Source organism: Pan paniscus, chromosome 21 (genome assembly GCF_029289425.2).
Source record: "Pan paniscus chromosome 21, NHGRI_mPanPan1-v2.0_pri, whole genome shotgun sequence".
NCBI classification, from domain to species: domain Eukaryota; kingdom Metazoa; phylum Chordata; class Mammalia; order Primates; family Hominidae; genus Pan; species Pan paniscus.
Genome location: NC_073270.2, coordinates 26,071,138 through 26,086,926, shown reverse-complemented (window position 1 = coordinate 26,086,926; position 15,789 = coordinate 26,071,138). Strand labels below are relative to the sequence as shown.

General features: G+C 45.6%; 1 protein-coding gene across 27 annotated transcripts in view; it reads right to left on the bottom strand.

Moving 5' to 3' along the window:
* ENTPD6 (ectonucleoside triphosphate diphosphohydrolase 6) overlaps window positions 1–15,789 on the bottom strand; it is a 36,339-nt gene that overhangs the window by 18,805 nt on the left and 1,745 nt on the right. For 11 of the 27 annotated variants that reach the window (XM_055104939.3, XM_063600917.1, XM_063600916.1 and 8 more), the window contains exons 2-4: window positions 6,397–6,465; window positions 5,590–5,911; window positions 3,062–3,138 (exon numbers count right to left, since the gene is read on the bottom strand). In XM_055104939.3, the coding sequence (XP_054960914.1) occupies window positions 3,062–3,138; window positions 5,590–5,911; window positions 6,397–6,450 (453 nt within the window). In that variant the 5' untranslated portion in view covers window positions 6,451–6,465. The remainder of the gene's footprint in view (window positions 1–3,061; window positions 3,139–5,589; window positions 5,912–6,396; window positions 6,466–15,789) is intronic. The other 16 variants (XM_063600920.1, XM_063600919.1, XM_063600926.1 and 13 more) reach the window with 4 other exon arrangements.

Here is a 15,789-nt window from a genome sequence, read left to right as displayed (position 1 = left end):
ACGCCTGTAATCTCAGCACTTTGGGAGGCCAAGGCAGGCGGATCACAAGGTCAGGAGATCAAGACCATCTTGGCTAACAGAGTGAAACCCCGTTTCTACTAAAAATACAAAAAATGAGCCGGGCGTGGTGGTGGGCACCTATAGTCCCAGCTACTCGGGAGGCTGAGGCAGGAGAATGGCATGAACCCAGGAGGTGGAGCTTGCAGTGAGCCGAGATGGCACCACTGCACTCCAGCCTGGGTGACAGAGTGAGACTCCATCCCAAAAAAACAAATCAAAACAAAAAAAAACTTCTTATAGAAACGCTGTGTCTCTGTGTTACCCATGTTGGTCTTGAACTCCTGGCCTCAAGCCATTTCCTGCCTCAGCCTCCCAAAGTGCTATGATTAGAGGTGTCAGCCACCATCCCTGGCCTTTGCTTTTATAAATATTTTTTTTCTGATTTTCAAAATCTGCAGGAAACAGTGATGCAAGTGGTACTGGCAGGTGTGTGGGAACACAGGGACCAGGTGAAACATGGCAGGGGGAGGACAGGTCAGGAGAATAAGCCTGCTGTTCTACTGCAGCCTGGTGACCCAAGCCCACATCCAGACCTGTGCCAATCCTCACGGGTGATCTCAGGTGCGCCTCAGCTCCGCTGGACATTGCAAAGGTGTGGCACTAGGCAATTCTGGGGTCCCTCCTGGCACTAAACCCCATGATAACTACAACGAGGAGCCACTTCACCTGCCAGAGTGCTGGATCCAGAACCCAAGGCTGGATAAGGTCCTATGTCAGTGTGTGCATGAAAGTGAAGGTCTGGGAATGTGGCCGGTTGTTGTAGACAGGTGTGATTCTGTGGGGACACGTGGGTTGCATCTGTCCAAGGGAAAAACACGTTCCTCCTATCCAGAAATTCCACTCCAGTAATTCATCTTGGGAGGCCGAGGTGGCAGGATTACTTGAGCCCAGGAGGTCAAGACCACCCTGGGCAACACAGCAAGATGTCCATCTCTACAAAACATTTAAACATTAGCTGGGCATTGCGGTGTGCATCTATGGTCCCGGTTACTTGGGAGGCTGAGGTGGCAGGATCATTTGAGCCTGGGAGGCAGAGGTTGCAGTGAGCTGTGATTGTGCCACTGCACTCCAGCCTGGGTGATAGAGAGAGACCTCATCTCGGGGAAAAAAAATAGAGAATTCATCTGAGCGATGCCCCTTGCATGTGTGGGTAATGAAGTATGTGTCAGGTGCAGCCTTTTTCTACTGTCAAGAGAGAAAGATTGGACATTATCTAAATGTCCTTCAGAAGGGGACTGGTTCCATGAGGTAAGTGTGCAGCATCCATGCAATAACATTCAGCCAAAAAAACTAAGGAGGCTCTGCACATGCCGACATAAACGCTCTCTAATTATCCTGCTCAGCAGCAAAGCCAAAGGCCTCGGTGTGGACACCACCATGGGTGTGAAGTAAAAATGGGGAGAAGAATACAGGTGACTCTGTTTACATACACATCAACCAGCCTCAAAGGATGCTAAGAGAGCCAGGACATGGGCCTCCGAGGCAGCCTGGAGTAGGAGGGACATCTGTGTTATTACCCTGGGGAGCATGGACATTTGTCCCACTTGAATGTGTGTCACCTACTCAAACAAGTAAGGCCTTAAAAATCCTAGGAGCTTATTCTAAATTTATCTAATTTAATCAGGTTTAACTGTAAGGTCACTCTAGAATCACTAATTTCAATTTCTTTTTTAACTAAGCTACAGGAAAGCAAGGCTTGAACTACATTGTCTGAGACCATGACACGTTTGTGGACAAGAGCAATGTACTAGTTCATGACTTAAGAAATGCTTGAACCAAAAGGAAGTTACAACTCTCTCCATAGCCCATTTTGTGAGTGCCTTGGTAGAAAACCAGGCATCCTGTATTAGTGCAGCTGTAAGCTTTAAGGACTTTAGATAGAAGTAGCAATGCTACAAACTTACATAAATCATTATTTGACAATTTTAATTAAATTTCGATTTATTTGGTTTTGTGGATTTTGCATAATACATTTCTTTTGGATGGGGTCAGAGTCTCACTCTGTCCCCCAGGCTGGAGTACAGTGGCGCAATCTCAGCTTACTGCAACCTCCGCTTCCCATGTTCAAGTGATTCTCCTGCCTCAGCCTCCTGAGTAGCTGGAATTTCAGGCGTGCGCCACCATGCCTGGCTAATTTTTGTATTTTTAGTAGAGACAAGGTTTCACCATGTTGACCAGCTTGGTCTCGAACTCCTGACCTCAGGTGATCCACCCGCCTCAGCCTCCCAAAGTGCTGGGATTACAGGCGTGAGCCACTGTGCCTGGCCTGTAATACGTTTTTAACTTTTTTCTTTAAATATAAGGTCTCACTCTGTCACCTGTGGCACAATCATGGCTCACTGTAGCCTTGACCTCCCAGGCCCAAGTGATCCTCCCACCTCAGTCTCCCAAGTAGCTGGGATGACAGGTGTGTGCCACCATGCCTAGCTAATTTTTAAATTTTGTAGAAATAGGGTTATCACTCTGTTGCCCAGGCTGGTCTTGAACTCCTGGGCTCAAGAGATCCTCTTGCCCCAGCCTCCCAAAGTGCTGGGATTGCAAGTGTGAGCCACCATGCCTGGCCAACATTAATTTTTTTTTTTCAGTCAATGTTTGCTATCTTCAATCAGAAACCACAACAAAAAATTAAAAATGTATTATGCAAAATTCACAAGACTAAATTAGTGTAAAAATTTGAATAAGCAAACTATCAAATAATGATTTTTGTAAGTTTGCAGGATTTGTGCTTCTGACCTGTACCAAGACCTCGGGACCCCCACGTTGGAGAAGTGAGCGCTGGCACGGTGGAGTCAGAGGATGGGGCCGGGTGGGGGCGCGTTCTCCTCTGGGCTCGCGCGCTGCACAACTTCTCTCTTCTGACCATCCCAAATGGCATGAAATGCCCAGGCAGCACTGTCAAAGCCCCCTTCCTTTGTGAAGACAGCCTACCACATTCAAAGGAAAAGAACGGGCTTGAACACATTCCGCAGTTGAACAGGGAGACACGGGAGAGGATCCTTACCTTTTCAACATCATCGGCATAGGCAGAAAGACCTGGCTTCAGTGCTTTGAAGGTTTCATGGGTTAACGTGGGAGTTTCTAAGGGGAAAACATGTTGAAAAGGGTACAACTATGAATACACACAGGAGAACACATACAATCATGACTAGCCACACTTTTTAAAGACAGACACTAACACAGACCAATCCCCAAGTGGCAGGGGCCCTTCAGCTATTCCTTGTCTAAATTCTGACTCTTTGTTCATCAGAACAAGATGAGTATAATACGTAATGTCTTGGCCAGAACATTACTTCTTAATTAATTATTTTTTTAAATTATTATTTATTATAATTATTTTTTAAAGATTATATTTATTATAATTAATTTTTTTAAAGAGAAGGGCTCTTGCTATGTTGCCCAGGCTGGTCTTGAACTTTTGGGCTCAAGCAATCCTCCCATCTCAGCCTCCTGAGTAGCTGGGACTACAGGTGCAAGCTATGTGCCCTGCATTTTACTTTTTAAGAATCCAACTTTACGGCTGGGCACGGTGGCTCACGCCTGTAATCCCAGCACTTTGGGAAGCCAAGGTGAGCAGATCACGAGGTCAGGAGTTCGAGACCATCCTGGCGAATATGGTGAAACCCCATCTCTACTAAAAATACAAAAAAACTAGCTGGGCGTGGTGGCGGGTGCCTGTAGTCCCAGCTACTCGGGAGGCTGAGGCAGGAGAATGGCATGAACCCGGGGGGCGGAGCTTGCAGTGAGCGGAGATTGCACCACTGCACTCCAGCCTGGGCGACAGAGCGAGACTCCATGTCAAAAAAATAAATAAATAAATAAAAATAAAGAAAAAAGAAAAAAAAAAAGTAGCCAGGTGTGGTGATGGGCATCTGTAGTCCCAGCTACTCAGGAGGCTGAGGCAGGAGAATCGCTTGAACCCAGGAGGCGGAGGTTGCAGTGAGCCAAGATCGCACCACTGTACTCCAGCCTAGGCAACAGAGCGAGACTCCGTCTCAAAAAAAATAAAAATAAAATAAAAAATAAAAATCCAACTTTACTGAAGATAATTTACATACAAAACAACTGCATCAGTGTTAAATTTTAACATAGTTAATTCTTGCCAATTCAATAAACAGCGGAATAGGATAAGTGACTCCAAACTGAAAATAGGAACACCGTTTCCTTGATTCTGAAATGAATTTATTAAAGGGTTCTCAAGATTAGGGTATTTTCTTCATTTTAAAAAATGGAGTGTTTTAAATTATTAGGAGTGGTATGAACTTGTGCGTACAATAAGGAGGCATACTAAATTCAGACGCGAAGACTGGACCAGAAAAGATCAGGGACAAAACTTTTTGCAAAGTCTTTTCTCTCCAAAGAGAAAACCCTGGGACATGGCTCCAAAAGCATCGCAGGCTGATGTCTGTTGCACACTTAGCTTCGAAGAAGCTTTACTTTTTAATTAATTACTAATTTTTAAAAAGTTCCACTTAAAAAAAAATTTTTTTTGAGATCAAGTTTCACTCTTGTTGCCCAGGCTGCAGTGCAATGGTGTGATCTTGGCTCACTGCAACCTCCGCCTACCAGGTTCAAGCGATTCTCCTGCCTTAGCCTCCCACATAGCTGGGATTACAGGCTTCGAAGCCACTTTTAGAGATAAGCAGATATGGCATCTAAATATTTCACTACTGTAATAAGTTAAAAAATAACGCAGATGGAGTCAAAAGTAAATAAAATATACCACTCAGCTTTGGAGACAGCAGCTAGAAGTGTCCAGCACCAGCAGAACCGTGCAATGCCAGGATGGTGTCTACCCCACAGGTTCCAGGTCAGCCAAGAAGAGCGTGGGACACCCAGGGGACCTGCCTGACAGGGGCTGCAAACTCTCACTGGCTACAGCTAGAGAGACATGGAGGGTGAACCTCAGGGTCACGGGCACGAGAGGGGCATCAGGGAACCAAGGGAAGAGGGTGGTTGGAGAGCAGAGGAACCGGGTAGCGAGGGGGACCCCTCAAGAGAAGCCGCCCACCCCGGCCTGAGGCCCACCCTAGAAGCATAGCCAACGAAGCCCAGGCTCCAGCTCCCTTATCCAGCTGAGACCCCTCTCGGCTATTGCCCCTGGCCATCTTGGCCCACCTGGCAGCTCCCGGTCAAGCCCAGGAGCCTTTATTATTTATCTGACTTTCCTGATTTTCTGGCTCCCATGGGACTGAATCTGGGGATACTTCCTGCCTGAACTCCCCACAAAGCCCCAAACACAACCACTGGCCTAAATCATGGTCCTAGCCACCTGACCTCCTGGTGAATGTGGGGAGGGGACAGGCCACCAAACACCTCAAGGTCTCAGCTGCCCTTCAGCATGGTCACCACTCACTAGTGTAAGAGTGATCTGGGACTCCCGGGAAATTCAGATGCTTGGACCCCAGCCCATACCAGCGTCAGCATCTCTGGGAAACTGCATTTAGACAAGCTCCCAGGTGAGTCTGTGGCAGGGGACCCGGCCAACACTGTAGCATAGGGGAGGAGATCCCTGCCATGAGAGGCGGGTACCTCTGGGGGGCCGGGTGAACTGGAAGACGTGTACTCGGGTGCCAGTGCTTCCTGCATCAAACATGATCCCGTAGAAGACCTCGTGCCCATCTGCAGCTGTCCCCAGGGGGCTGTGGGCCTGCTGACCCCACCGGGCCCCCGGGGCTGCCCTGGTGATGCTGAAGAAGGCCTGGGTGGCGGTGGCCCGGTGCCACTTGATGTAGGCAACATAGATGAACACGCCCACACACAGTCCCAGGGGGTATGCCACCTTCGCCACCCGCAGGCTCCCGTGGTTGGATATTTTTCTCATCCTTGTTTGCCAAGGACCGTGCTGCGGCTGCTGGTGGGAAGGGGGGAGAGGCAGGAAAAGCACGTTAGGGTGCCAGGATCCAAGGAGAGTCAGACGTCCCCAGGCCCAGGGACAAAATGTTCAACCTGAAACTGCTCTGTGTTCCCCCCAGGAATCAGAAGCTTCATTTGAGCCTCATAATTATTCCAGAAGGTGTGATCCCCATCCTACAGAAGAGGAACTGAGGTTTATAAAGGCAGGACAGCCTGCTCAAGGTCGCACACATTGCAGGTGCTGACCTGGTGTACAGACCACAGTGGCTGGCTCCTCTAAGGGAGGGTCCCACCAGCTTGGGACACATGGCGATTTATGTAAAAGAAGCCACATGTAAATGGTGTCCCCAAACTGTTCATGGGAACAGAAGCGCGTATCTGATTCAGTCTTTCAATCCTCAGTTATACTTCTATTTAGGCAATTTACTTTTCGAAAGGTTTAAACTCCGTCCCTTGGGCAACTACTGAGAGCCCCAGACAAACCTGAAAACTGTAGCTCGTTTTTCTGGAAGTTTCATAACGGATACCTTTTTTCATTCACATAGCCCATTCCTGCCAAGGAGAAAATAATGTCTGTGTACTTCCAAAGCCTACAAAAATTCTACTAGAGTAGCAAAATAAATTCACTGGGTGCCATTGTTTTTGGTTCGATATACCCAAAATGAAAGCATTTGTTCAAGTTTCATTGGCTGCTCCAGTGCGAGGCAGCATGTGGGAACCTGAGGCTTCAAAGGACAAGAAGTGCGGGCCGACTCTAGGGCCCCCAACCTTGGGGAACGTCCATCAGCCTGTCCCTCCCTCACTCTCTCAGTCGGTCCTGGTGAGTGGCCACTCCTAGGGGAGCAGGGATCAGGAGGATGCCGGGCTGGAAGTGGCACCGGCTCTGCCCGCAGCTACGTGTGACAGTGGGCAACATGCCCCTCAAGGGGGCCAGTTTCATCTGCAAGGTGGGGCTGCTCATTGGAGAGCCCCTCGTGACTGTGGGGATTCAATGTGCTCAGAACAGGCTGCAGGGAAAGTACGTGCCACATGCGGGCTTTACAGAAGGGCAGCAGGAGGTGACATCTCTGTGGAACCAAGGACAGCATGGCTGCACTGCTGAGGAGGGGGCAGTAGCAGTCAAAGGAGCAAGCCCGCAGCGACCTGCGCTACCTGAGGCTGTTTGGGCACAGCAGAACGGAAGGACAGGGCCCGCGGGGCAAAGCACGGGGAGCAGGCCATTCCTGGCCCCTCCTTCCTGAGGTCCCGCCTGTGGCCACAGCTGGATATCCTCAGGCCCAGAGAGGTAAGACAAGCACTGCCACAGTGCCCCGTGCTGAGGGGAGAGGCCTCACCAGTGGCCTGGCCGCCCACACTGGAGCAGGAGACAGGAAAAACCACCCTTCCCTGAGCATCTGCCACGGGCAGGGCTGCAAAAAGCCTCTCCTGGCAGGTGCCAACGTGCAGCCCCTCCCCAGCCCTATTCTGGGCCTGGGTCCCACCACACTCGGGGGCTTCCCACAGCTCTCAGGATCATGTTGCAGCCTCTGCCTGGGCCTGTCCCTGCCGGCCCCTGTCCCTGCCGGCCCCTGTGGCTTCATCGCACTCCTCTTTTGTCCTTGCCCACAGTGCTCTGAGAACAGTGCCTTCTTCTGCCCCTAGAACTCAGCCTCTCCCTGCCTCAGGCCCCTGGCACAGAGTGATACGCATTCCCAGAATACTTGTCCCACCACACTGGCACCGTGTCTTCATTCTGAAACCTCCACTGAAATGTCACTGCCATCCCCTTCCCGGATGCCCCCAACCTGCACATGCCCCATCACGCACTCTCTGAGCTCCCTTTACCCACCACCAGCAGTGATGAAACCAGTATTCATAGACCTGATTCCTGTAGGTCTGTGTCTCCCCGCTAGGCCATGAGCCCCCAGGGCAGGGACTCAGCATGTCTTGTGCTGCTGCTGCCCAGCATGGCATCCAAGCCCTTCTCTAGAATGGAAGAGGCTGCTCCTCTACCCCCGCACCTTCTATAACGTCACCAGACACACAACAGAGTCCTGTAGAAAATCCATAAACAGGGAGAGGACACAGCAAGACGGCAAAAGAGGAAGCTCAAAGGCCCTTGTTCCCCCACAGAGAAACACTAAAAACAACTAGAGACTGGTTAAAATATTGCACAGGAGCTCTGCAAAACAGGCAACGATCTACAGCAACCAAGAGAATGCCCAGCCCAGAAGCAGCCACATTCAGGATGTCAGGAACTCTGGGGTGTTTCACTTACCCCTGCCCCAGGCCTCCCCAACATGGCACCACCTGATGAAAGCGGCAGCCCGGTTCCCAATTCCTTCCCTTGAACTGGAGGGAGCAGAGCGGACCTTTCTGCAACATCCTAATCTGTCTTGGGCTGCCTGAGGAACAGATCTCTGTTTCACCTGACTCTGAGCTCAGAGCCCAGATAGGAAGTCAGGGAAATGGTTATGGGCACTGCTAGGCAAAGCTGTAGGATGACTATAGCCCCACGCATACCTGGGGCAAGAATGACAGGTGAGAAATACAGTAGAACATCTGAGGCCCAAGGAGGGACTGGGGGAGACTTTGAGAAAGTAAGATATATATATATATATATATATATATATATATAAAGCTTTGTAAAAGTTTAATGGAGCCAACAAGGCAAATAAATTGTGTTCCGGCAGACATTAAGACCTGCTTTCTCTTACCAAAAAATAAGGGCACACATTTTTATCAAAATTCGACAATTCAGAGTTAAGGGTACTGAGATTAAGCTTCAAAGCACCAACTTAAACCAAACAGCAATGACAAATTGGTTATTCAACTTGGAAAGAGGAACTAAAACCAAGGCATAAAGGGGAGATTAAATATGTGTTCCTTGATCTCAAAGTCCTTTTAGGAACAGGAGTTTTGGCCACATGTGAGCAACACATCACACCACCAAACCCCAATTCCAGAATCTAAATTTACAATGATAGAAAAACAAAGGTAACTCAAATGCATTTCTTGGTATATTCCAAAGGGAAGCTTGAAAGTATTCATAATGAAAGTAAGAGATTTTGAAACAGCCACCAATATGGGGAAATTGAAAAAAACACATACACAGGCCCAGGGAAGATGCATCCTCAGAAGAAACCAGAGGAAACTTTGGCCTTCATCCAGAGCTGATCCCCACGCTTAGGCAGATCCTGCTATTTGGTGGGGGCCATTCCCAATACAGAGTTAGTCTTCAAAGACTGGGACAAGGAGCTGTTTTTCAAATGCCCAATGTTCAGCAAAAAAATCACAAGGCATACAAAGAAACAGGAAAACACAGCTCATTCAGAGGAAGAAAATGAAGTGGCAGAACCCATCCCTGAAGAAATGCAGGCACTGGATGTACTTGACCAAGACTTAAAAATAACTGTCTTAAATATGCTAAAAGAGCTGAAGGAAAACAGATAAAGAATGAAAAGAAATCAAGAAAATAACATATGACAACAAAATGAGAAATTATAAAAAGGAATCAAACAGAAATTGTGGAGCTGAGAAATACAAAACTGAACTGAAAACTCTGACCAGAGGGATTTGAGTCGGTAGAAGAATCAGCAAACTTCAACATAGCACATTTGAAAATATCAAGTCAGAGGAACAAAAAGAATGAGGAAAGTGAGCAGAGCCTCAGGGACTTAGGGGCCTCCCTCACGTGCACCATGCACATTATGGAAGTCTAAGAAAGAGAAGAGAGAATGGGGCAGAGAAATTATGTGAAGAAAGAATAGCTAAAAACCTCCCAAATTTGACTAAAGACATGAATATAAACATCCAAGAAGCTCAGTAAACCCCACATAAGATAAACCCAAAGAGACCAACACGAAGACACAATATAATCAAACTGTGTAAAGACAAAGGCAGAATATTGAAAGCAGCAAAAGAATGGCTCATCATGTACAAAGAATCCTCAATAACACTGTTAGCCAATGTCTTAGCAGAAACCTCAGAGGCCAGAGGCAGTGGGATGATACCCCCAAACTGCTAAAACAAACAAACAAAAAAATCTGTCAACAGAGAATTCTACATTCAGCAAAACTGTCCTTCACAAATGAGGGAGAAATTAAGACACTTCCAGATTAATAAAAGATGTGCGTGTTCATTGCCACTAGATCTGCCCTACCAGACTACTAAAGGGAGTCCTGAAAGTTAAAACAAAAGGGCACTAGACAGCAGCTAAAAGCTGTAAGAAAATACAAACATCTCCAGCAAAGGCAAATGGAGGGACAAATATAGAAACTAGTATTAGTGTACAATTGGTCTGCAACACTACTTAATATTTTCTTCAGGATTTAAAAGATATATGCATAAAAATAATTACAGGTTTATGTTAATGGGTACATACCCAATATATATAGATGTAATCTGTGACATCAATAACAAAGTGGGGGTAGATGGAATTGTAAAGGAGAGGTTACTGTGTCTGACTGAAATTAAGTTGATATCAATTTAAAATAGATTGCTATAACTTTAGGCTGTTATGTATGTAATCCCTATGGTTGTAACCACAATGGAAATGTCTGTAGCATACACACAAAAGGAACTGAGAAGGGAATCAAAAACGGAAACTACAAATAATCAACTAAATACAAAATAAGGTAGTAATGAAGGACAAAAAAAGCTATAAAATATATACAAATAACAAAATATCAAAAACAAGTCCTTCCCTATGAGTAATTACTTTAAATATAAATGGATTAACTCCTTAATCAAGAGACACAGATTGACAGAATAGATTAAAAAACAAGACCTGACTACAGCTGACCCTCAAACAACATGGGTTTGAACTGCACAGGTCTACTTATATCCAGATTTTCTTCCACTCCTGCCACCTCTGAGACAGCAAGATCAACCTTTCCTCTTTCACCTCCTCCTTAGCTTACTCAACATGAAGACAATGAAGATGAAGACCTTTATGATAATCCACTTCCACTTAATAAATAGCAAATACATTTTCTCTTTCTTATGATTTCTTATTATAATAACATTTTCTGTTCATTAGCTTACCTTATAGTAATAATACAGATTATAATTCATATAACATACAAACTATGTGTTAATCAACTATTTATGTTATCAGTAAGGCTTCTTCAACAGTAGGCTACTAGTTTGGGAGGCGGAGGCGAGAGGATTTCTTGAGCCCAGGAGTTTGAGACCAGCCTGGGCAGCATAGGGAGACACTGTCTCTACAAAAAATAAAAAAATTAGCTGGACATGGTGGTGTGCGCCTGTAGTCCCAAGCTCCTTGGGGAGGCTGAGGTGGAAGGATCACTTGAGCCTTGGAGTTCAAGGCTGCAGTAAGCCATGATTACACCACTGCATTCTAGACTGAAGTTACACTTGGATTTTCAACTGCAGGTGAGGGGTTGAAACCCATGTTGTTCAAAGGTCAGCTGTATATTCTATCTACAAGAAGCTCACTTTTGATCTAAGAACACATATGGGCTGAAAGTAAAAGAATGGAAAAGAGTCAATTCAAAGAGTGACCAAAGGAGAGCAGGGGTTGCTGTACCAATATCAGACAAAAGAGACTTTAAGTCAAAAACTGTCACAAGAGACAAAGAAGTACATTATATCATGATAAAATAGTCAATTCACCAGGAATATAAAACCATTATAAACATATACGCAGTAAACATCAAAACCCCTAAATATATGAACCAGACACTGATAAAATTGAAGAGAAATAGACAACTATCAATAATAGTAATATTATTATACTAGGAGACTGAAATGTCCCACTTTGAATAATGGACAGAAAAATGAGACAGAAGATCAATATAGAAACAGAGGACTCAAACGACACTACAGAGCAAGAGTGTAACGGAGCGCCCTACATGCAACGCCAGACGGTGGGCTACAAAACAGGCCTTAATGCATTTTAAACAATCCAAACCATACAAAGCATCTTTTCCAGTCACAATGGGGAGACACCAGAAATCAACAGCAGAAGGAAAACTGGATAATTCACAATTATGTGGAAATTCAGCACAGCCCAATCTTCAACAACTGAAGAGTCAAAGAAGAAGTCATAATGAAAATTAGAAAATACCTTGAGATAAGTGAAAACAAAAACACAACCTTCCAAAACTTATGGGATGCAGCAAAAACAGTGCCAATAGGGAAATGTACAGCTGTAAACACTTGCTTTAGAAAAGAAGAAAGGGCTCAAACAACCTAACTGTACACCTTAAGTAACTAGTAAAAGAACAAACTAAACATAAAGCTAGAAAAAGGAGGAGGAAAAAAGGAGGAGGAAAAAAGTAAAAAAGGAGGAGGAAAATAATAAAGATTACAGGAGGATAGAGAATAGAAAAATAGAGAAAATAAATGAAACTAAAATTTGATTCTTCAAAAATCAACAAAACTGTCAAACCTTTAGCTAGACTGACTAAGGAATAAAGAAAGAAGACTCAAATAGCTGTAATCTGGAATGAAAGAGGGGACATTACTACCTATTTTACAGAATAAAAATGATTATAAGAGACTACTACGAACAACTGTATGCCTACAAACTGGATAACCTAGATGAAACGGACAAATTCCTGAACACAAAATCCACCAAGATAAATAATAAAGAATTTGGCCATGATTTCTTAGATACGACACCAAAAGCACAGGCAATAAAAGCAAAAATAAACAAGTGGAATTACATTAACTAAATGGCTTCTACCCAGCAAAAGAAACAATCAACAAAATGAAAACACAACCTACAGAACAGGAGAAAATAGGTAAATAGTACATCTGCTCTGAAAGGGGTTAATAATTAGAATATATAAAGAACTCTTAAAAGTCAACCACAAAAATAGCAATCTGTTTAAAAAATAACAGATAAAAAGCATACAAAAAGAGGCTCAACATCATGAATCGTTAGCAAAGTGCAAAATTGCAATGAGCTATCACATCATATATTAGGACAGCCACTATCAAACAAACAGAAAATAACAAGTATTAGTGAGGATGTGGAGAAACTGGAACCCTTGTGCGCTGCTGGTGGGAAAGTCAGATGGTGCAGCTGCCTTGGAAAACAGCATGGAGCTTCCTCCGAAAATCAAAGCTGGAACTACCATATGGTTCAGCAATCCCACTTCCAAAAGAGTTGAAATCAGGATCTTAAAGAGATATCTACACACTCACATTCACTGAAGCATTATTCACAACAGACAGGAGAGAAATAATCCAAACATCCATCGACAGATGGATACACAAAATTCAATTTAGAGCTGAACTGAATTTTGAATGAAATATTATTCAGTTTTAAAAAGGAAGTAAATTCTGACATGTGCTACAACATGGATGAGCCTTAAAGGCATTTCACTAAGTGAAATAAGCCAGTCACAAAAAGACAAATATTGTAGGATTCCACTTACATGAGTTACAGAGCTGTCAAATCACACAGACAGAGAGTAGAAGGGCAGGTGCTGAGGGCAGTGGGTGAGGAGGACTTATTGGGTAAAGAGTTTCAGTCAGGGAACATGAAAAAGTTCTGGAGACGGATGGTGATGGTGGTTGTGAATGTACTTAATGCCACAGAACTGTACATTTAAAAAGGATTACGTTGCTAATTTTTGTGTTATGTGTATTTTATGGCAACTTCTAAAATCCTTCAATGGCTAGGCCAGGCAGGTAACAGAAAGAAGTTCTGTGGGTATTGGACTTAAGGCACTCTGTGGGGTGAGGGATGGGGATAAAGAGGGCAGGGCCCACCCACTGTGTCAAATACAAAACATTTTACAATTCTGATCACACTCACGCCCTACTCTCTCAACGAAGGAGACAGATTATGCCTGACTAAGGTTCTTCCTGCTGAAATGTGCTGGCGGAGCTCCTCCCTTGGGCTGCTGGCTGCTCTGCCATTTCCACAGCACATGACATGTGCAGTTCTTCTAGGCCCCTCTGGCTCTGGTTAGATGACGCCTACTCCAGGAGTAGGGACCAGCCCCCATCCCAGAACCTCCAGCACCCAACACAAAACCAGATCCCAGCAGCTGCTCAGCCAGCACCTGTTGAAGGGGGTCCGCTGATGGCTCAGCAGTGTACTGAGGGGGAGAACGGGCAGTAGGAGGAAGATGCAGGCATCACAGATGCCACAGGACTGGGTGATGGCCATGAACTGAAACAGGTCATCTGGGAAGGGGCCATTTGGCAGGAGGCAGCAGTGATCAGGTTTTCGACACGCTGAGTTTGATATGCCAGCGGGACATCAGTGGGAAACAGGACAGGCCCTATGAGAGGTGACAGGTTTGGGGCTGGGAATGATGCACATTAAGGCAACGTTAGCTGAGACTGGGAGAAGAGACGTGGCACTAGGAATGTCCGTTCCAAAGTAGCACCTCCCATACCACAACAGCCTCCCTTCCTTAGCAGACTATAACCCAAAGTTTCAGGTTTCTAAGTAATCATCAAATGTTTAATTAAATTACAGTATTTCTTGAGAAAGTTCTGAAACACTCCAGGGATGAATAGTGAGGACAAAAAGCAATAGTAACACCCTACAACTGTGAATACGTTTAATAAAATCCTCTTTATGTAATCAAGACTTTTTTTTTTTGAGACAGAGTCTCACTCTCTCACCTATCACCTAGGCTGGAGTGAAGTAGCACAATCTCAGCTTACTGCAACCTCTGCCTCCCAGGTTAAGCAATTCTCCTGCCTCAGCCTCCCAAGTACCTGAGATTACAGGCATGCACCACCACGCCAGGCTAATTTTTGTATTTTTAGTACAGACGGTGTTTCACCATGTTGGCCAGGCTGGTCTTGAACTCCTGACCTCAAATGATCTGCCCACCTCGGCCTCCCAAAGTGCTGAAATTACAGGTGTGAGACACCGCACCTGGCCCATTATCAAATCTTATCATGTCCTATGTTAGTCTAAGAACCATATTCTACATGATCAGATTCACAGGTGGTATATTAAATCTAGAGGCAAAGTTGCTCGTTATTTATTGTCTACCCATTTTAAAAAACCCTTTATGTGCCATGCCCTGTGTCCAGCGCCCCACAAAGCCTGCCTCACAGCCCTGGGTTTCCCTAAGACAGCACCAAGGCCCTGGGAATGTGTGTAAACGAAACTGTCTGAGATTGCAGTCAGTGTGTGGCGGAGCACACAAGAGTCCCTGGCTTCAGTCCGCAAATTGAACGTGCTTTATCACGACTTTAGAGATCCAAAAAACACTCACATACATAGACATACCTTACATAGACATAATTACTGAAGTTACACACCAAGTTCAGGAAGACAAAAGCAAGAGTCCAACTAGAACACAGTACTGAGAGAGCACAGAACCAGGAACAGCCTTGCTCTTGCACAAGGGTGGGAAGAAGAGTTCTTATAATCATGTTCACCATCCCCTCTCCCCAAGGAACAGGTCATCTCCATGTACCTGTGTCCCAGATCTAAACACCAATTTCATTCCACTAGGTTAAGGTGTTTGCCCATGGCTGAGACACCTGCAGGAGAGGAAATGGGGTTTCTGTGGGAACCACTAACACCACAGCGTGAATGTGTTGATCAGGTTCTCCCTGACAGACTCTTTGAGGAAAACAATGTCATCTCAGTCTGTTCTTTAAAGGAGAGACAGGGTGGGATGAGGCTGTAAGGAAGGTAGCGGGTGGGGACTGAGGGGAGGCAGGGGTAGGAAGTAGGGTGCAACACAGGCAAACAGAGAGGTGTGTGGCTCCTGCCGAGGCCACCCTCCAGCAGGTGGAGGCAGGAGTCAGAGAAGAGAATCTGAGGGTAGAGCAGTGTTGTCGGTGGTAGGAGCTACCCTGTCCCCTGGTTGGCTTTCTAGGAGATGGGGATGGCAGGCCACCTCTTGGAAATACAGGGGCCATCTGATGTGGATTGATGGCTGCCTA